This window comes from Ambystoma mexicanum, chromosome 8 (assembly GCF_040938575.1).
Source record: "Ambystoma mexicanum isolate Mex_15411 chromosome 8, UKY_AmexF1_1, whole genome shotgun sequence".
Classification (NCBI taxonomy): Eukaryota; Metazoa; Chordata; class Amphibia; order Caudata; family Ambystomatidae; genus Ambystoma; species Ambystoma mexicanum.
The window spans coordinates 537,380,398-537,403,377 of record NC_090929.1 but is presented as its reverse complement, the minus strand read 5'-3'; the positions used below and the strand labels follow the sequence as shown (position 1 = coordinate 537,403,377).

At 44.1% G+C, this 22,980-nt stretch overlaps 1 protein-coding gene across 4 annotated transcripts in view; it reads right to left on the bottom strand.

The window, feature by feature from the left end:
- Window positions 1–5,445: 5,445 nt before the first annotated feature.
- TP73 (tumor protein p73) overlaps window positions 5,446–22,980 on the bottom strand; it is a 510,790-nt gene continuing 493,255 nt past the window's right edge. For 3 of the 4 annotated variants that reach the window (XM_069610235.1, XM_069610238.1, XM_069610236.1), the window contains 2 exons: window positions 17,719–17,812; window positions 5,446–11,954 (listed from right to left, as the gene is read on the bottom strand). In XM_069610235.1, the coding sequence (XP_069466336.1) occupies window positions 11,631–11,954; window positions 17,719–17,812 (418 nt within the window). In that variant the 3' untranslated portion in view covers window positions 5,446–11,630. The remainder of the gene's footprint in view (window positions 11,955–17,718; window positions 17,813–22,980) is intronic. The other variant, XM_069610237.1, reaches the window with a different exon arrangement.

Here is a 22,980-nt window from a genome sequence, read left to right as displayed (position 1 = left end):
CTTAGGTAAAACATTGTAGTCGTGTTGTCCGTCATGACACGCACCACAGAGTCTCTCAATTGAGGAAGAAAAGATTTTAGAGCCCACTGCACTGCTCTCAGTTCTAGCAGGTTGATATGCAGGGAGGACTCTTGTAACGACCACCGGCCTTGTACCTGTAACGTATCCAGATGAGCTCCCCATCCGCTCAGCGATGCATCCGTCACCACCGTCTTCTGGAACTCCGGTTCCACCAGAGGCATTCCTTTCGTTAAATGAGTAGAAACTCTCCACCAACGGAGTGCTTGTACCAGTTGTTCGTCGATGACCAGTCTGTCGGACCAGCGACCTTGGCTCTGCGCCCAACGGTCCGCTAGAAATTCCTGGCAAGGCCTCATAAACAGACGGCAGTTGTTTATCAACGGAATGCAGGATGACATGGTCCCTAGCAGGGACATGTATTTGCGCACCGACACCCTGGTACCGCATCTCCATTCCGACGCCTTGCTTCGTAGCTTCTGTATTCTTTCGCTGGATGGTCTTACAAGGCTTGTGTGCGTATGAAACTCCGCTCCTAGAAAGACCAAGGTCCTCGAAGGCTCTACAGAGGACTTGCTGAAGTTTATCGCGAAGCCCAGTTCCTGTAAGAGGGACATCGTGGCCCCCAGACTGTTTCGTGTTTGTTCCATGGACGAACCTCTGACCAGCCAGTCGTCTAGATAGGGATAGACATGGTGACCGTCCTTCCTTAAATGGGCCGCTATAGGGGCCAAACACTTGATGAACGTCCTGGGGGAGGACTTGAGACCGAACGGGAGGACCTTGAACTGAAAATGCTTTCGCCCGACGACAAACCTTAAATATCTCCTGTGTCGTGGACGTATTGGGATATGAAAATATGCGTCCTGAAGGTCTAGCGACGACAGATAATCCATGGGTTGCACTGACCTGATAACCTCCTGGAGCTTTAGCATTTTGAATTTTGAGCTCTTTAGCCATTTGTTGAGTACCCTCAGGTCGAGAATGGGCCTCCATTTTCCATTTGGCTTCTTGACAACGAAGAACCGGGAATAAACCCCTTGTCCTTCCTGTGCCACAGGAACCCGTTCTACCGCTCCTTTTTGCAGCATAAGCGCCACCTCTTGTCTTAGAACTCGAAGGTGGGGCTGGGCCGAAAACACTGGCGGACGACTTGGAGGCTTGTTTTTGAATTGCAGCGCATGACCCATGCGAATCGTGTCCAGAACCCATCGATCTGTGGTGATGCATTTCCATTGGTCGATATGATGAGAGACTGGACCCCCCAGGACGTTCCGAAGGCCGTCATTGGTTGCTGGTTTGCTTGTCCTTCGTCGACGAGGGACCCGAGCCGCGTCGTCTGGAGGCTTGATAATCTCTGCCTCTACGTGCCGACTGGGATGCACGTCTGTAACCTTGTGAGGAGTATGAGGGCCTGTTAAATCCACGGTCCCTAGAGGCTCCAAAGCGGGAGTTTCTTGAAGCACCCCTGAAGGGGCGAAAAGAGCGAAAACTTCTACCTGTCTGGAGGGCGCCGAGAGACCTAGCGGTATCCGTGTCTTCTTTCATCCCCTTCAAGGCTTCATCTACCTTGTCTCCAAACAGATGTTCTCCTTCACATGGCATGTCTAGGACTTTGTATTGGACTTCAGGTCTGAAAGTAGTACATTTGAGCCACGCTTGTCGACGTAGTACTACGCCATGATTGATTTGTTTGAAACCAGACTCTGCTAGGTACACCGCAATATTAATTGCGTGGTTCGAGGCCTCCTCACCATCTCGTACTAGCAACATGGCTGCTTTTCGATGTTCTTCCGGCAGATGTTCTAGGATAGGGGCTAGTTTATGCCACATCTCCCTATCGTATCGTGATACAATCGCCAAGGAGTTGGCTGCTCTTACCGTCGTGGCGCCGACTGAGAGCACCTTTTTTCCAAAGGCGTCCTGCTTCCTGGCCTCGCTTTCTGGTGGGGTTGAACATTTTTGCTGTACTCTGGCCTTCCTAGCCGCTGCTGCCGATACCACAGAGTCTGACAGAGGCTGTGATGTTAGACATTTTGGAGTGGACTCCGGAGCTTTAAACTTTTTCTCAATACGCCCCTTAATAGCCGGTTCCGAGAACGGATGACGCATCGTCTTGAGGCCTTCTTGCCACACGTGGTCCAGGATTGGGATGGCAAATACCGATTTCCTCCTTTGACCCATGTGATCAAAAAGAAAACAGTCTTTCTTTTGCTCCTCAGGAATTAAGCCGAACTCTGAACACGCTTTTCCCATCATTGCATGGAAGGCTCCCACATCATCCGGAGGAGATGGTTGTGCCTGGCTCCTCGTAGACTCTACCTCTACATCCGAATTCCATGTTGGGTCTCTCGACAGTGACAGGGAAATGTCCGACCCTGAGTCACCTCGTATAGAATCGGACTCCGATAGCTCACCCTCCTCCTGCGCTCGAGGACGATCCTTACCACCTGGGAGGCCGACGGGCTTCTGGTCGTCGAGCGAGCCGCTTGAGCTTGTTCGTCAACGGAAGGTGCAGAAAATATCAACGACGAAGTGCCAGGCTGAGGGATCTGCGTATCCAGACGCTGCAGGAGCTTCTGAAGTGTATTAAGCACATCCAGAGACAAAACCCTCTGGGGGGTCAGCAACGTCGAGGATAGAGGGGCCACACCCCCACTCGCACTCGTCGTCGACGTATTGGAAGGCCGTAAACCCAAGTCCGACGGCTGCATAACCATGCCACATTCTCCTTCCACCGACGACCCCGACAAGGCCGTGTCTGGCTGCAGTAGGACCTCAGGGGGGGCCGGGTCACAAACCTCTGGCTGCCAGGCCATAGATTGAGTCACCGTCGACGAAGGAATCCCCACTGCTGTTGCCTGAATAGTAATAGGCATCGTCAGCGACACCGGGGTCGACGAGCAAGTAGCCGGCACCGAGCCTTTAGACTTCGTAGCTGATTTCGTTGCCGACTTCCCTGCTGAAGAGTCTCGACTCACGGAAGACCTAGGACGGTCCCCTGAGGAGGATTTTGATGCCGCTTGCCTCTCCGTCTTAGAGGATGAGGAGGAGGAGGACTTTTTGTGTGATGAGGAAGACCCAGCATGCTTCTCCGTATGCTTGTCCGCAGGGCGTTTTTCGACAGGCCGCACCTTCTTCGAGGGAGGTTCCGACTTGCTCCTGGAGGCCGTGGAGCCAACTTCTGATGCCGGATAGGCACCCGCTCCGTCGTTAAGCCAGTCGACCAACCTTCTTTTCCGGTCTTTAAGGGTTTTTTGGGAGAAACCCTGGCATATCTCGCATGTATCCGCCGTGTGGTGCGGGTGGAGACAGTAGATACAATCCATGTGGGCATCGCCTTCATAGACTTTTTTGAGTCCACATGTCGCACAAGGACGAACTAACGCTTTTCAGGACATATTTTTTCCAGAATGTAACGTCGCTGAAGCGAAAATACAACCTAATTTCGACTAGCAGTAACCACGAGGATCCCACTACTTTGAAAGACGGTTGAAATCTGAGGGAGCGCGGGGGCGGGTCCTGTATTTATGTCATGGCGTCCTGACGGCGCGGGCACGCATGATGCAAAACGAGGTGGATAGGACGCATAAGCGTCGAAAAAGTTTTCCTACGGGAAAGGGTCTGTATAATGTACCGGGGATTCCCAGCCTGACGACGGGGAATATTCTAAGCATGTGAATCCATGAAAGATCCAATGCTGGAGAATTATACATACAACCAACAGATGTCACTCCCCACTTGCACTGTTGCTCCTTTCCCACTTGTGCTGTCCTACCTCCTCCCTTGTGCTGTCCCTCCTCCCCCTTGTGCTGTCCCTCCCCCTTGCAGTGTCCCTCCATTCCCCTTGCCCTGTGCCTTCTGCCTCACTTCGCTATTGTCCCTTCCTCTTGCGCTGTCACTCCTTCTCCCTTCAGTTGCTGCTCCTTCCTTCTTGCGCTATTGCTTCTCCCTCCCATGTGCTGTACTTCCTGCCCATGCACTGTCCCCCCTTGCATCATTTGCTCTCCCTTCATGCCCCCTTGTGCTGTTCCTCCTTCATCTGTCGCTCCTTCCTCCCTTGTGCTGTCACTCCTCCCTCCCTTGCATTGTACCTCCTCCCCTTGTGCTGTCCCTCCCTCCCCCCTTGTGTTGTCCCTCCCTCCACCTTTGTGCTGTCCCTCCAGACCCATTGGCTGTCCCTCTTCCCCCTTGTGCTGTTCCACCCTCACCCTTGCTGTCGCTCCTTCCCCCTTGCGCTGTCCCACCTCCCCCTTTGCGCTCTCCCTCCTCACCAGCCCTTGCACTGTCGCTCGTTTGCCTTGCACTGTCACTCCTTCCCCCTTGCGCTGCCTCCCCTCCCTCCTTTGCATTGTCATTACTCACCCCTTGCACTGCTCTCCTCCCTTGTGTTGTCCCTGGCTCTCCCTCCTTGTGCTTTCCCTCCTCCCCTTGCACTGTCTCTCCCCCTTGCCCTTTGCCCCTTGTGCTGTCCTTACATCCTCCTTAGTGCTGTCGCTCCTCCCCCCATTGTGCTGTTGAGCATCCCTGCTTGCTCTGTCGCTCCTTCCCCATTGCGCTATGGTTCCTGCTCCCTTGTGCTGTTGCTTCTTGCCTCTGGCACTGTTGATCAGCCTCCCCATGTGCTGTTCCACTGCCCTTCTTTGCCCTGTCACTTATTCCTTCAAATGTTCTGCAATGCTTCTGTGTACTGTTGCATCCCTGCCTTTCAGCTATTGGATTTATGTACTCTTCCTCGTGTTGCCATTTATTTCTTATTCTTCTTCCAACCAGTGCCCCCCCAAACCCCCATCAGGCATTGCCCTTCATTCCCTCCCATGCTACCATTTCAACCTCTCTGTGTTGTCATTCTTCATTCCTTCCCTCCATGGTAAATATAAAATGCAATAAAGCACTACAAATGCCAAAACTTTTGGCTTTGCCAATGCTTGTTTTAATTATGTTAAACTACTTGTTAATCCCCATAGCAGGAACACATGTGCTTTAAAATGCAGTTTTTGAGCCATTATTCCACATTGTATTGGACAGAGACTCCCTAAACTCTACTAGATGAGCGCGGGCTTGCTTGCTTCATTCACTCGCACTATGTAAGATGGGGTCACTTTGAAAAACATTTCCAGGAATCTCTTTTGGCTCCCAGTCTAGCAGAGTTGGTAAATGTCTTGCAATTTTGGGAAAGGGTTTTTAAAATTGGCTGGATGGATGGAGCGTGCACAAGAAGGGTGGATTTTAGGTGCAGTTCTATCAAGACGAACCTGATTCGTTAAGTGATGTTAGGTTTAATTTGTTTGAGCCCACGTTATCATTTAACGTGAGTTTAGACCTGTCCCATTAAAACAAAACTTTCCAAATTATTCCTGGACACCTGTTTGATTCCACCGTTTTGGCCCAAATCCCCAAAGCAGAACAACACGCCGTATGACATAGTATGTTTAAATGTGTGCTTTTATTATGTTACAAAAGAAACACTTAAAACACAGCTAAAAAAATAACACATTTTCAAAAACATAACATCATCTTAAAAAAAATACAGTTAAAATATTTGGAGTATATCAAGTAATACTGCCTGAAAAAAACGTATCTCAGTTAACATTGAACACATGAACGGTGATTACAAAACATCTTAAAGCAATAAAGTGCCTTATAATGCTACTAAACTGAGAAGTGTGCGTCCACCTATCGTTCACCACTTTACAAGTCTACATCCAATGAAACGGTAGCTAAGCAAAGTCCGTCCAACACACTTTCCCAAAATGGCGTCAACGGATTACAGCCTATTCTACAAAAGTGAGCGGGAATTACACAGGAAGCATGAGTAACACTTTATATGAAAAGTTCATTCTCGTGACAAAAAGCAAATGTAATTACAAATATAAATAGGCATTATTTACAAATGGGGTTTCTGAAGTGTTGCTAATTGTACCACTGCTGCTGAAAACCATAGATTGTACTGTTCTTAACGCAATGCTATGTTCCAGTTGCAAAAGCTTAGGCCTAATGCAGAAAATGCACAAAACAGTGCTTTACTGATAGCCACCATATGCTACTCGTCGGAGGCAGGAGATTATAGTTATTTTGTCTCAGCATTGGTCACTTCATGAGTATTCTGCTTGTATGTCCTACTTAAAAATCCACTGGATTCAATGCATTTTAATAATAGAGTTGGAAAGTGTGCTTTTTTCCTCCTTTTCAGCTTCCCAGTATTGGAAATTGTTTTGACTTATGTTTCCATGTTGTATTTGGCATAAAAAAAAACATTAATTATGCTGTGAGCCTTTGAAAATTCTTTTGACGGTAGATGTTAAGGGGACATTATAAGTTGGGCGGTGACAGTGAAATCGTCCTTATTTGTCAAATTTCATCAATTTTACTGTGCACGCCAATCAGGGTTTGGTTAATTACCACCAGTGTTATTCTATGGGAAAACAGCTGGTGGTATTCCTGGTGGATTATCTGCTGAAAGTTTGCAGAGGTGGACTTAACATTTCAAGTAAGGCCTCATACAACTCTACAGAAGGGAAGCACTGGTGATTCCCTTCAATACAGTTAAAAAGTGTTTCCAATGCTTCAAAGGTTCAGTACACTTATGGTGGAAATTGACATAAAAAAATGTAATCAAATAACTTCAGAGGTTCCAATGGGAGAGGGGGTACTTCTGGAAGAAATACCAACACTGCCAGCCATAAATTCTGAATAGGGTGGATTCTGGGAAATAACATTGGAGGGGGTAGTAACTTCTTCCTTCCAAAGTATTTCTTTAAAAAACTCCGACCAAATCTCTCTAAGGCCCTAAAAAGAGTCTCCCTTTGGCGAACTGCATGCGCTCCTTATCCTCCTCCCAGAAGCCTCTGCGGCAGTTCACACGTAATCCTGGGCTGGGGGTACCTGTGCAGTTGCAGTGAGAGCTATCAAAGGATCAACATTTTTACAGACAAAACTAAATAGAGCTTGCAAAGGCTAGAAGCAGACAACCAACCTCAGTATGTTAATAGCAACATTTCGGTTCAGAAAGAGGCAAACATTCCAACTCTATGCTGCGCAGGAGGTGTATGCAAAGAGCACAAAAAATGAAAGGGCATTTAAAATGACCATGATATCTTAAAAATCATGACTGATCAGTCAAAAAGGGGCAATTGGGAGGTGTGCATTAGCTGAAAGAAATTGGTACGCCAGATATTAACCAAGCACCATCAATGCAAAAAAAATTAAAACAAAAATATATTTGAAAAAAGGTTTGGTTCCTTTTATAAACATACTAGGAGTTTGAAATGTTCGGAGTTTAGCAGGAGCTACTACCACTACGCAAAGGCCTCCCAGAATGTTTGCTTGCCTATGCCAATACATACACAATTGTTTTATGTTTTTTTCATGTAAATAATGCATATTGACTTGAGTAATTACATTACCATTCAGAAATATCCTACAGGCGAAGTGCCCTTCTCCAGGAAGCAGATCCCACATTACAGAAATGTTGCACCTGTGCAGTGCAAATATGGACTGTCAATTGTAACCTGCAAATATTGCAACTGTGAGAATAGGCACTATTTCCATGCATGTTTTTACTTTCTCCCCATGCCGTGCAACATTGCACTGCTCTGGTACAAGAGTTCTGCAATACTGGCCCCATTGCCTGACATCACATATAAAAGAAATGGCTTTGTTGTATTCTTCTTACTGGGAATGTCAGACCTTCTGTTAGAGAAGAACAAGTCAACACAGGAACCATCATCTTCTTGCAACCCAGAATTGCAGCAAAATTGTTCTACCATTCCAATCAAACGAGAGAACACATCCGAGGCTGTGTTCACTAGAAAAAACATCTGTACAACGTTAAATAATTGTGCCATTTATAGTGCAGTGTAAGTCCCACCACATTGTTTCATCCCACCCAAAATGATGGGTGTACGCAGGTGTGAAAGTCACAACTCAGAGCCCACAGGCCCGCTGCACTGTTTTCAAGATCTGTCCAAGTTGATAGAGGTAAATGTTACCTGAAATAATGTGAGGGGAGGAGTTGGCATTTATGGAGGCAAAGGACCCATAGGCACACTGTGCATTTTCTCAATGGCCAGGCACCTCTTGTAGCAAGGGGCATTGGGATGTCACACGTAGGGCCAACTAATCGAAAGAGCAAATAACACAAGTCTTTAAAAGACCATTCACCTTAAGGCATACCCTATGGGGTGAATCAATCCCTTAAAATAAATTGGCACCGGCAAAGTATTTATTTTTAGGGTGTTCAATCTTCTGGAAAGACCAGCTTTTATGGGGAGTGCGTCATAGGGATCCCAATTCCCAAATAAGGAAAGGCAAAACTCTTGTACTCAGCAAAATATACAATGTGTTCAGCACTTAGTTCTGTCTCATGCAGTAAGTGAATTGTCTACTCTGGGGCTGATTAAACTCCACCAACAAGTTTTGGTGGTTGAAGTGGTTTGCCAGCTAAGTGTCTGATTCAAAGCTAGGGAAGCATCCTCCGGTGGACAGTTATGCCCGCACAGATCACAAAAGATAAATCCCAACAGTCCAACAGCTCTTTGTCCCCAAAAGAGCGAAGTGCCAATTCCAACTGTCAAGGTAACATAAATGTCCAGTTTCTTCCTCCAGAGAGGTCCCATTTTGGCCAGTGACACACTAAGATGATTTGACAAGTGCTGCATTTATGCTCTGGGAGCTTTCTTCTAAAAATGTATGGATTACTGAACAAGTAAAACTACACCTCGAATCACAGGGGTTTAGTGCCCTTTTGAACAGTGGGAGATCTGGTAGAAAGCTTCAAACACATAGGCCATTGCCAAAGAAGCAATGATAATCCTAGGAGGACAGTGTTTTTGGGGGGAAATAAGGGAGAGACAGTGTGTAAAAACATGGCAGTCAATTCAGATCGTATGGGTATTTCATTCCTTGTATTTATACACACTGCATCTAGCCAACTTCAGATTTGATCCTGGGTATCTCTGTTAAGAGTATAAACTCAATACAGCAGGGGTTAGGGATTGCCTATGGGTTCGGTAGACCCTCTTATGTCCCTTGTACATTCCCATCGTAAAAGGGTGATGAGTATAGAATCAACATCGGGATTGCCAAAAGGAATGGACATTGCCAGAGATAGCGTGCACGCTATTTAGCAACTATATCTGAGGCAGCAGGCCGTGTTGTATGTTAACAGCCCGCAGTCCAAGTTGGGATGTGGTGTTGTTATCATCTGGTATGATCCACTGCTGAAGTAGGTATTTGTATGAACTCTAAGAGGCAGTCAGACAGTGGCACTCAGCTGCTTTTTCATTAACGAAAACACACTTGCAAATGAACACATTTATTATGAATACATATAAACCAATCCAAAATGGCCGCTGATAAAAGTAAAACGGGAACATAAAAAACGGCCCCTATTCAATTTCACCGGCAAACAAAAAGTTACAAAGATAAGTGTGGGAATAACTAGAGTGAGGTGGTCAGCAGGAGAAGGTGGAGGAATCCACCAACTGTTTACTTTGTATCTACCGATGAGAGCAAGATAAAGGCTGCGATAGAAGCAAAGTGTCCTATTCCTTTGCCAGATATTTATTCAAATATAATGGGCCTCATTACGAGAATGGAGGTAGCCATGGAGCTGTTAGCTCCATGGCTGCCTCCGTTCTGAGGCTCCATTACCGGGTTCCTGCAATGGGGACTTACCGGGTTACTCCAGCATAGGAGGGCCCGGTAATTCCTCCTTGCAGGAACCCATCCCCTTTCCCATTTGAGCCCCCAATCCCCCATAGGGCTCAATGGGAATGGGGAGGGAGGTAATAACGGGCAGATTACATCTGGCCCGTTATTGCCTCTTTCTTCCCCTCGCGGGACCCGGAAAGCACGCCTGGTTTTACCAGGCGTGCGATCAGGGTCCCGTGATGGGAAGCTCATAATCGGCGCTCCCGGAATGAAGGGGGCCGGTCCCGTACCGGCCCCTTTCATTACAGGAGAGCTAGCCTTATAATGAGGCTCAATGCCTCCCCTTCTTAAAATATGTCTCCTTCAGTCATCTGTACATAATTACAGTGGTCATCGTTGAAAGATGGGCTTCGTACGGTGTAACATGTACGCACCGCAAAACTGCATAACAGCCTAGACCTCCCCTAACGTTTGGATAATTTTTTGCACCTTGGACAGATCTTGAACACAAATGCAGCATCTTGGCTATACTGACTGCGAAGAATGACGTAGCAGGGTCATTTCCTGCAGTTGAATCTTTACATTATTTACACTGAAGGCTAATTAATCCCGTCGCACAGTCTATACATAAACAGAACAAACCACACGTGTCCACATACGAAATATGTACAGTTCCTGCCTCATAACACTATCCTTAGGTGCGAAGCATTGCTGAGGAAATGTATTTATATACATATATAAAAGGGACACTTAAGCATGAAGCAGGATAAAAGGTGGAATAGGAAGTGGGGGGGGGGGGGGGTTTGACTGTTTGACTGCCAAGGTCCTGTGGCCTGGTAGCCTTTAATGTTGAACTGGAAAGAATGCTTGTAACATCGGCACAAACATACACACATACAAACAGCATAATTTACACAGGTATATACATAATTGAAAATCTGCAAACCAGGTTGGTTTTCTGTGCCACTAAGAAGCCATGGACACAGAAAAATACTTTTTGGCAGTCCACTCGGGCAAGAAAGTCCTCCTATTTTCCAGACAAGGTTTTAACTGTGTCAGTCCTTTGAAGAGGATGGAGGCTTTCACCCATTCTTGTGTGTGTGTGAAACCACAGTTCGTCTTCATGCTGAGAAACCTGCTCAAATCGAGGGTTAGCCATAACGAAAGAGAACACATGTTTACATGTTCATCACTATTGGGACGGGTGTCACGAAGAAAACATTGATCAGTGCATGTTTAGGTGCAGTGTGGGAATATTGTACAGCTCTGATGTACTTAGTCTTCAACAAAAGGCAAATTCAAAGTCATTCATTACTTACTTGCTGTATATGTTTAGGTTCACCCTATCATAAATCTACTGGAAGCAGTTAATAGTCCTACCACAAAGGCTTTAGAAGTCACTCACAATCCTGTCATTAAATAGTAGAAGTGGTGTGCAACCCTACCGGAAAGCCATTGAAAGTGGACAACAGCTCTACCAAGGATCCACTGGAAGGAGCAGACAACCTTACTACAAAGCCATTGGAAGCAATTGACATCACACCATAAAGCCATTGGAAGTGGTGTACAAACCTACCTTGGAGCCATTGAAAATGGCACACAACCACATTATTGATGGATGACCCTACCATAAGGCCTATGAAAGAAGTGTAGTATCCCACTGCAATATCACTGGAAGTGGAGCATAACTCTACCATTAAGCCATTGGGAGGGGTGCAAAACCCTACTTTAAAGCCATTTGAAGTGGTGAATAAGCATGCGACGAAGCTGTCAGAAGTGGTTTCCAACCAGACAACAAACCCAGGCTCGATCTCATCTTTGAGCTTTTCCAGACTGTCGTTTGTGTCTCCAGGTACTTAAAGCTGTAAACGTATTTACTGTTATAAATTAGATTTGTGTCTCTCTCCAGCCTTTCTCTGCCAACATTTTTGACATTTAAATATAAATACATGTATTTGTTAGTTCATCTCATTCTCCGAAAACTCTTCTTTTATCGACTGTTTTCGGGATTTGCAGTCAGGTAAGTCAAAGCCAAAGTCGGTCCACTCGTCCGCACCGCTCCGGTTAGGGATGGTGATTGTGTGGCGGACGCGGAAGTGAACGGCTTCCATGACACGCTGGCGCTGGAGCTCACCAGAGCTGCCAATGGAAATGGTGGCGGCATTGCTGCTGGAACGGATCAGTTGCTGGCCACCTCCATATTCATGATTCTGCTTCATTTCCTGCAGGCCCCTCCAGATGGTCAGCCTGTACTGGTCAGGGATCTTCAGTGCTCCAAGATCCTACAAGGGGGAGAGGGGCAACAGCAGGAATATATTTAGTCATGCACTGAGCGATGCTGTTCAATACCAAAAGAGGTCATCCATGCAGCTAGTTTAATTTCGGAAGCATGTTCCCAAAGTGGTGTTTCCCTTTTTCTATCCACGATGAAAAAACTCAATGGTATGGAAAGTAACAAAATGGAAAAAACCCACCCACTATCATGTGCACAAGGAATGCTAGCGGGCATTTGTAAACAATGTTTCAGTAGAGGGCATTAACCACTGCTACATAGCTTGATGCACCTCTTCCAGCATTCCCCATCAATTCTTACAGACTTCCCCTGCCAAGATTCCACCAGGACAATAGTCACTTCAGGCTTCAGAGCACCCTGTTCAACTGCTTTCTTTTGTTTCTAACCTGTATTTGTGACTTTTCCATATTATAATGGCATTACAGTCCTTTGGGGGGTTTCTGTAAAATGTGTCATGGTGCCTTAATCGCATTATGCACCATTGGTTTTGCTCCCCATAACTCAGGTGTGGGCTGAGAATACATGTTACAACCCCCATCCCACGGCTGTAATACCCCATTAGACTGAATGTGTTGTGTTCAAAGTGAACTGCTATTAATACTTTTTACTTCTTTTATTCACTGACTAAAACGTCCAAGTACAGAAAATAATCATCACCCATGACCATCTGTACACAGCACATTAATCGAGAATTTCTAACCCAGAATCAAGAACCAATCAAGAGCCACGCAGAAGTTGTGGATACCAGAATTGGCAGTAAGGAATGGTTAGAATGACCAAATGTAGAACGTGGGCATTCCAAAGTGAAATTATCCAAACCCGGATCTTTTGGAACGGTTTGAATCTAAGGTCTGAACCTCTGGTAAAAGGTTGTAAGGCGGCTGTGGCATGGGTCTATTTTCATACAGTACCTTTGCATGGAAGCAGTTGTTTTACTTGGTCTTGCAGTGCACTAGTCTAGTCGGTTTGAAAATAAATCGTGTTCCCAAACATGAATCTATAAATTGCCCATCAGGACATTGAAATGTGGGTCCAACTATTTGTAAAGACAAGATGACAGAGACAGAATCAGACATTCATCATACGCCTATGAAACCTCACACCACACCACAACATGTATACTGATGTTAGAGGTGGGTGCTCATTTATAAAGAAGAGCTAACATAGCCATATATCTGTGCAAATGTGAGACATAATAGACATATTCTGTAAATGCAGTATTTTCTGGGTGGCTTAATAAATACCAAAGTGAGGTTTGTGTATGTTTATTTTTTGGGGAACAATTGGGACATTCAGATGGATACAATTCACCTTAAAGAATGTAAAATGCTGAAATCTTTGATTATATTTTTGTGGTGATTTGTTATTATATTTTCTTTGGTTGGTTATGTACTTGACTTTTATTTTGGAATTATTTTTTCCCTGATGAATTTTGACTTGCATTATTGCATTGATATTGGTTAGCTATCTTGGTGCTATATTGGTGCTATCTTAAAAACGTGTTTTTAAAAATCATAGTCATTTCCATTTTATAATGACATAGTAGTTGGATTTGCTTACACAGCTCTAAATCATCTTGGATATTTATCTAATTTGCATTTAAAAATTCCTTAGGATTAGTGTAGGACTTAGTTTTATAGTTCTTGATCAATCATCCCTATTTGTATTTACAACATGTGAGTCTTCTTTGAGCATTTTTGACCTAGGGTTATACAAGAGAATGGGCCTCATTATAGGTATGACGGTCTGGAATTAACGTACGTAATTCAATTTACTGGCATGTTTCCGGAACATATACTCTGAGTTTGATGGTGGTGTGATGTAATTACCTCCAGCTCGGAGCTGGAGATAATACAGGCACTGCACCATCAAAAACTGCTAGTATTAACGGCACTGGTAACATCAGCTGCACCGACCATGTAGTCCCATGGGACTCCATGGAATGGGAATTAGCTGCCCTTATTGGCACTTGGAATCAGCCGGTTATTACGGCAGTCCAAGTGCTGGTAAAGGTATTAATGTTTGGTGGTCTCCCGCCAGTAAATCCAGAGGCATACCACCAAAGTTCTAATGAGACCCAATGTCTGACAAGTGAACTACCAGTAAAAAGAAAACTACACTTACGGGAGCATTGCCGCATGATGAGTTGATGTAAATGTTACAGTGGAATGCGGACAAATGCTCTTGTAGTTACTTTGTGATTTTTGGAAAATTGTTATAGATCCCTATATGAATTGGTTGAACATGAATTAATTAGTCAGAGATAGGGCATTCATGTGTTTTCATAAACTTTAGGATAAACTGTAAGGCCCAGACAAAAAGACCTAGTGACACTTATACTGCACAAAATATATATAACATAATACAAAGCAAGAGTGGACACTGAGAACATTTGAAACATTCTTAAAATGAGTTTGGAGCCCCCTAAAGAGAAGTGTTAAATAGTGCTCCTCAAATAATGTAAAGACGAATCAAAATATGAAGGATACTTTAAGGAATTTGGAACAGGAACATTGATGGATGTTAAATTGTTGAGATTATTTGCTGTATAGCCAAATATGTATAGCTAAATATGCTTAGCAGACTCTATTATTAACCATTTCCCCCTAACTACGAGAGCTCTGTTGCTTAACAGATGAGTGAATGAAAAGGACAATAAAAAATGTGTCCCTTGTAAAGGCATGTGGAATGTTTATCATAGCCAAAACTTTTAGCGCTAGAGTCGGGAATGCACTGAATAATTTTAGGTTGTAACCAAATTAACATATATCTGTTTGGATTAAGCAATATTAATTGTAAGCCCTCATACGATGTTAAGGTATGGATTTAGAGAGGAAGGATGAAAAAGTGAAATACTATTGGAAATTATATTGGAGGGTGCAATCTTAAAATATAGTTGTAATACACATTAATAGGTAATACATTATTTACTTGTATATGTCATATTTGAGTATTGATCCATTATTGATTTCAACAGATCAATTGCCTTTTGTAATATTTAGTACAGTACATTTTAAAGTAAACATGTTTGAATTTATAGTAGTATTTGTAATTGTAAACTTTTCAGTATCTGTAGTATGATATTTATAAGGCGCTTAATACCCAGAGGTTTCTAAGCGCAGACCTGTGGATCGAACCTGTGTTGCTCCCTGTTGTCTTGCTTCCAAGGCGAGCACTTTGCCCCTGAGCTATCCAAATTTGATTAAAGCAATGAGGGGATTTGCTGGAGCAATGATTCACTGGGATAATCTGGTTTATACAATATAAAACAATGTTGGTTCTTTTTTTACTCCCAGGTGAGTTTTGGCTGGCTGACGAAGCCATAATCTTCTCATTTTTAGTGGCAGGACAGCTTTAGCCTTGCTTGCTTTTCCTTGTGCCTTACAAGCAAAACTGGAATATTACATAAAATGAAAAATGTCTTTGTTTCTACCAGGCAAAAGACGAAAGGGTCTTGAAACACACTGACCAACAAACTTTCTCTCAAGTACTCTTTTTAGACTTTGAAAATGGAACATAGCGAGTGGAGATTTATTAAGAAGAAACTTCAACCATGCCAGAAAAGCATTTTGGTTATGTTTCTTCAGCAAAATTGTAGAATTTACCAAAACTCAATTTCAAATCTGTAATAAATTGTCTTTGTGAAATGAAGTTGTTATTATTATTATTTATATCCAGCATACTTATTTTGCATTAAATAGATAGTGGTGTCATATGATGGTTGTGCTAGACTTAATTCTGAATTGACACTTTATTATATTTCTTTATTTTATGTGGAAAACAAATAAAATGTATACAAGAAAAAAACAATATATCTTTAATTGTTACTACCTTCATTAGGCTATCTGGGTCATCTTACTTGCACATTTCCCAGTGTTTTTAAAATAATTGGTAATGTACAATCTAAAATCTACCTGAGAATTTAGGTTTACATTTTACATAACTAAGGTGTTACGACTGACAAATCTAATTCTAATAACAGATAAGGGATATTAAGCTGCCATTTAACTGAAGAGAGGTCATAAAGATGCTTCTACCGCAAATCCTCCCATCACATAGTGAGAGGCCAGTTAAATTCAACAATTTCTAATTTACAGATCCTGGGAAGTTTCTCAGTGGTGATCAAAATGCAGGTTGAAATATTTCATGTACGCACTTGACCTGACCTGTATATTTTGGGGGGAAAAACAAGAGTATTGCACATTAAAGCATGCAGTGTATAAATATATATATTGAGTTCGTTTGTACCGTGTGTTAGCTAAGGGTTGAACATAATGTTGATCCAGAAGAAAACAATGAGTCGATACCTTAAATTGGCCAATGAAGACATTTATTTTGCATATTTGCGAGCTTTCGTGGGATGTCTCCACTTCCTCATGCAGAGATGGAATAAAACATTTGAAAAACACCACAGCATTAAAGTTTACATAGCCCCTCCTGCAGATACTCTGTTATCTGTGCCTTTCTGTACCTGATTTGTAGTTTTGCTCAGACAGGCATGTATTGAATGTATGTAAGCTGTAATGCTGTGATGTTTTTCAAATGTTTAATTCCATCTCTGTCTGAGGAAGTGGAGACATTCCACGAAAGCTCTCAAATATGCAAAATAAATGACTTTGTTAGCCTAATTAAGGTATCGACTCGTTGTTTTCTTCCGGATCATATATATATATACACACACAAACGCACACACAAACCACAAACACATACACACACTATATATACACACAATATTAGAAAAGAATCGAGGTGTCAGTGTTTCAACTGAATCACGATTAATGGGTATTGTTTGTCAATGTGTTATCAGGCACTTGCAACAGATCACTAGCAAAATTAGTTGTTAAGGATTTTAGATCTAATCTACATCTATTGAACTGGTTCCAGCCACCAATGAAAAATCCAAGCTCTAACAAATTAAACATTTCCTAAGGTGAGTAAATGGGTATGAGTATATAAGAACAGTGAATTGACAGCTTGTCAATATAATTTGCAAATACAAAAGCTGCATGAGATTCTAAGCCATCATAGGTGGAAGGAATCCCCAACTTTTATAAACAGTGACTCACTAATCTACTACTCCCCCAGGACCCCCCTCCGTCCCCGTTCGAGGAAATAGAACAACTCATGTGATGGATGGAAACATTTCTGCCAACTAGTTTGTAGACCCCTTCAATCTCACATTTGGAATACCTATTTGAAAACTACATTTAACTTTTTATGGTACTGCTCTCGGATAATTCTGCATGCATGTTACAATACATGTTCCTGTAAAGAACATGAGCGTTTATCATTTCATTTTGTAGAAACAAGCCTAAAATCAGAAATGTAAATTTGCATCATATTTGCCATGTCATCTGCTACGAATTTGATGACAGACACAGCTTGGAATGTTTGTAACTGGAAACTTGATTGATTTGGACCAAGTGCTTTCTGACAGAGGAAGCCTGGCCTCCTTCATATGCTGCAGATAAAACCTTTGATAAAAATGTTTTTTATTTTCAAGTTGATTAGCGCCTATTTATGCTAAGGTACTCCTTCCTCCTGCCCTTTTTACATTTGTGTGAAAAGAAAATAGAATTCTGAGATCAATTTCTTTAAATTAACAGATGGATGAGAACAAAAATCAGAAAGTGAAATGAATCAACAAAGGCACATTTTGCTTTCCCCAAAAAATCTCTACGCCCCCTTTTTGGCTGTAGAGGAACATTTGGTTGGGTCACAGTGTGAGAATAATGCTTGCTGGTGGCATTTACCTCCATGGTTAGGTTCTGCAGGTGGTAAATATTCTGTAACCCTTGTGAAGTGAAATACTCGATGCAGTTTGGGCACCCCAGTCCTGTTAAAAAACTGCAGAAAAGAAGAGGATTGAAAATAAAATGCTATTAACTTGTCTTCTCAAATGTCACAGTTGTTGATGACGAACACACAGACCAGGGGTAGGCACCCCGTGGGTCTCCATTGGGTTTTGGCCTACAACTCCCAACAGTCCTTGCTGGTAGAATCAATGGTGGGGGATTAGGGGAATCCTAGGCCAAAATTTCAGGAGAGCCGCACGTTGCCTACCCCTGACATAGATGTTTTAGAGAGGACTGAAGAGGTCATTTTGAGAGTTTATTATTCTAATACATTTATGATAAACTGCAATATTGTTCCCATTGGAACCCGTTTATGGGTTGGACAAGCTTTCCTGATAGTGTCGTTCTATGGGTGTGTGCATGGCTTTTCCCACATTATCATCATGCAAGACTTATTGCCCCAAAGCCTTTCCAAGTAGCATGGAACACAAGGATAATTGGAGGACTAGAACCCAGAATCAACGTGTCTTTCGAAATTGTTTTTTTCTGTTTCCAATTTTAAGTGAAGCGTACAGCCTACCACTCAACCTTACTTCCCCGCATGCCAAAGACTGCTGTATGAAAATGGAAATACCACGCCCACATTCCTCAGACTGAAAAAGACACCCCTACTAGGGCTCGGCTGTGCTGCTGTAGCAGAAGGAAACTTGGAACTCTTGAAGCTGCACATTTGATGATATTGATTCCAGGCAAGGATCTGCTATTGATTTTTGTGTAGGGCACCTGTGCTTGCTATTGGATGTGGGCTGTGTTTGTAGACTGCTACTACTGCATGAGCCAGAAAAACCTGGGGAGAAGGAAAAGGTGTATTCTTGGTTTTTGATCCCTCCAGTGTCCAGTTAGGACATTAACACTGCAGACTAGCTTGTCAATGGGACTGAACGCTTTTTATCTGAGCTTTTTCAAAATGGCCTTCGTAATTTGAGAATGAATGTGGGTTTGGGAATGTATCCGAGTTTCCCTCATAGTCTCCCCACTTCTGTGACCAGTGTGAAATAGTTCAATGCAATGATGCATCTACTGTCATTTTGTAGCAGACTTACTTAGAGGATGTCTCCGGTATTGCTCTGGGTGTCCGGTCAAAGTTTCGAAAAAATAGTTTCGACAGGTAAAAGTTTCGACACAAAAGTGCCGAAAACAAAAGTTTCAAATTCTTTTTTTTTTAATAGTAAAGGGTTTATTATAATTTGGTATAGTTAAATAGGTGTTTTAAAAAAAAAGAAACTTTGACTATCAAAACAGTCACTGTGAGCCATTGCTCTGCCCCACGGTAGTGCACTGGGCTTTCAGAGAAAGGACACAGGCTTAAGCCTCAAAGCAACCAGGGCCGGTCAAAAGTGGGGATGCAGTGTATTGGCGATTTGTACTGAGCTCGGCCGGCACTCACTTAGTCAGTGGGCACCTCACTGACCTGGCATTCGTCAAATAAATCAAACATAGGAATTCCTCTAAAGGGAGGAATTTCTTATGTGAGCAGTGATGTTAATAATGATGCCATGTGGGACACCATGTGTGAGGTTCTCAAGTGAGGGCATATGGCAATTAGTGAAGGCTTTGTGGCGCTTTCAGTATTTGTTGACTCTAGGTTTTTCATTAACAACCATTAAAAAAAGCAGAGCCTTTTTCGCTGCTTAAATGAAACATTGCATCATGGGCAATGCAAGCAGTCACAATTACGCAAGAAAGGTCTATGTTTCGGTTTCTTTCTGCAGCAGAACATGCTATGTTCCACGCCCCAATGACTTTTGATGATCTTTAGGTTATGATATCTCTCAGTTCAATGATGTCATTTGGGTGTTGCTAAGGGTCACAATAGTGAGCTCTAGCGTCTCCTTTGCTACCCCTGGCATGGTCTTTGCAACCCCGGATGGAGCTTGCAATTTTTTTTTTATAGTTTGCTGTTTTCAACATTGAAAACAACACACTATTTTTCTTAAAGCGCAAGCTCCATTGCGGCGCAACTGTGTCTCAGGTCAGCCGGTCGAGAGCTCTGGTTGCTTAGCAACCAAGAGATTGTTAGACTGACATTCGTTTAGAAGGCATGTGTTTCCGGTGGCTCTCCTGCTGCTCTGATTGCTTGGCCATGCCCCCTTTCAGTGCTGCTTAGCAAAAGTCTTCTGGGCAGAGGCGTAGACAGGGTAAAGCCTGAGCGGGCAAGGCCCACCCAAAATCTGTAAAGGCCCACTCAGCAGCACTGTGTGTGCATTTACAGATGTTAATGTCACTGTGGTGGGCCCAACTACCATAGCTAGCTTCAGGCCCCACTTTTTAGACAATCCTGGCTACGCCTGACCAGAAGAACCACCCTCTTCTGACCTCGTTTCAGAGCTAGGATCCCCAGTGAGCCTTCCACACATGGCATGTTGGCGCCACCAATCACTGACAAGGATTCCCCAAGCAAGTAAGATAACTCAGTGTGTTGATGCACATGTAACAGACGTTTGCCTTGATCAAGGTCATTGGCACTGTGTCTTCCTCTTGCTTGCTTTCCTCTCTTTCTGCCTCCTCTTCCTCACCCTCCTCCTCCTTCTTCTTAAGCCTCAGCTTCTTTTTCTTATCATCCATCCAAAAGCGAAAAACAAAGCCGCCTTTATATTTTATAATAACAACTTATTACTTAACTGCAAGTCTAAGCAATAGACCTAGCTCACTAAGAGATACAGAAACCTGAAGCTCTATAGAAAAGGCTGCAAGCGCTCTAAAAACATTTGAGCTGCAAGCACTATAGAATGTGCTGCGGCACCAAGCACGGTAGAAAAGGGTGTGGCTACCAGCGCTATAAAAATGCTGTGACAGCAAACTGCACAGAAAGTGCTGCGGCAGCAAGTACTAAAGAAAAGCACGTGACATTAAGTGCATTAGTGCAATAGAAAAGCATGGGGTAGCCAGCACTGTTTAAAAAACGGTCACAGCAAGTACTGTAGGAAGCCCTATATTCAAAGCTTGAACAGCACTTGGCCTGCCCATGTTCTGTTTATGCTCTTCATGTGGAGGAAGCCTGCATAGCTCCCGTCTAGACTGAACCTATATCCGGCATGTTACCAGAGCTTGTACTGGAGCTGCTCGTGCCTCACATATTGTGTGTGTGTCAGGCAAGCTTTCACCAGCCCTGCTCATGCTATACATAGAATCTTGTTGTGCATTAACTCTGCATTAAATGTACTCGTGGGTGGTATGCATAGGATTGGAGTATGTCTGCCTGTGCTGCACATGTATGATGTATGTGAGGGTTACTTGTACAGCCCTGTCCTTGCTGTAAATGGTCTATGTATGTGTGATGAAATCCTACATTGCCCTGTAATTGCTGTGCCTGCTCTGTCTGTAAGAGATGCTTGCACTGAGACTGCTGAACATTTAGCTGTTGTGTGAACAGGGGAAGTGTACTGGCTGCCTTGGCTATTGTTGTAATTGTTCTGTTTGTGAAGAACAATGGCGCGCTGCTCCCTGAGTGACGCGATCCTGAAAGTCCCCCACGCGGGTTACTTTTCCATGTTGATCCAGGGTGAGTAAAATACAGGACTGCCCCCGCTGTGCTGCTTAAACCATCGTTTTGTGATGACTCCTCAAAGCCTAAGTGGGCTCATTTCTTAACATTGTTTAAATGTTTATTTTTGTGGTCCAAAAATCATTGCCTCTTATACAAATGGGCATTAATAGCTCAATAGCTCACTATTGCCGCAGCTTGAAATGCATTAATGAATTGCAATCGCTTGCCATTTTGTAGCTATTATGTTCCGCTAGTGTACACTTCTTGTGATGTCACTTGGGGTGGGGTCAGATTACATCACTTCCTGTGCTGTCACGTGGGGATGGGGTAAAATTACATTTATTTATTTTTATTTATTGGACCTTTGTATGGCGCCTGTAAACAGGTGTTTCCAGGCGCCACAAGACAAGAAGGGGGGCTGTGGGGGGGACATGGGAATAACAGAACAACAACATAGAAACAGGTATATTGGCCTTGTGACAATCCAAGCTTGCAAGTGCATGACAAGGTGCAAGGGGTAAAGGGAGAAGTGCAGTAATAGGGTACCCCCATGCTGGTCGGGCCAAGGCGGCAAGTGCCAGGGGAAAGAGGGGGAGGGAAGGAAGAGTGGAGTGGGCAGGGAGGACCAGTTGGGATAGTCCAGGAAAGGGAGCCTGAGGGCAAGTGCTGGCAAAGGATGCTGGGAGGAGGTGTGGGGTGGGGGGTCTGGCCCCTGTATGACTGAAGGGACCAGACCCCAGACGCAGCGGCAGACAGAGAGTTTAGCACGGGAGGGGGAGAGGGAAGCAAGAGGAAAAGATCAAGTCTTGAGAAGTTTCTGGAATTTAAGAGGCAGGGAGAGAGGTTGTTCCAGAGGGAGGCGCCAAACGAGGAAAGGGAGCGCCAAACGAGGAAAGGGATCTACCTCCCACTCTCTTCTGGGAGAAACCTGCAGAGAGTTGGAGGCAGAAGATCGAAGGACTCTGGCTGAGAGGTATTTCGGGAAAGAAAGCTGGATGTAGAGAGGTCACGGGCCCCAGACAGCCTTGTGGAGCAGGCAAAGGGCCTTGAATTTGATCCTTGCAGTCACTGTGAGCCAGTGTAGAGATTTTAGGGCTGGAGAGATGTAGTCCCTGGGCTTGATGGGATACGTTCTGCAGTCCTATTCTGGATTACTTGAAGGGGGCGGAGGGAGGAAAGAGGCAGGTTGAGGAAGAGGCTATTGCAGTAGTCAAGCCTAGACAGAACCAAGGCACTGGAGACATTGAGCTTCTGGGGGAAGGTGGGGAAAGGTAGAATGCCCCTGAGGAGATGAACTTGAAAATTGGACTTCTTGGCAAGGTCTGTGATGTGTGGAGAGAAAGAGAGAAAGGAGCCAAAGATGATCCCATGTTTTGTTGCCTCACAAGGGGCTGAGGGGAGAGTACCCAAAGAGTCTGGCCAGAGAGTGTGGGGGAAACGGGGAGCAGACATCCCAATGAGAAGGATCTCTGTCTTACTGGCATTAAGGCAGAGATCATTGGCAGAGCATCATGCCTGAATAGCAGTCAGGCAGTCAGGTATGAGGGAGAAAGAGGAGGAAGCTGAGGTGGGGAAGGCAGCCTGAAGGAGAGCTGTGTGTCGTCTGCGTTACACTGGAAATGAGGGGAGAAAGTGGAGATCAGGTGGGCCAGAGGGCCTAGGTAGATGTTGAA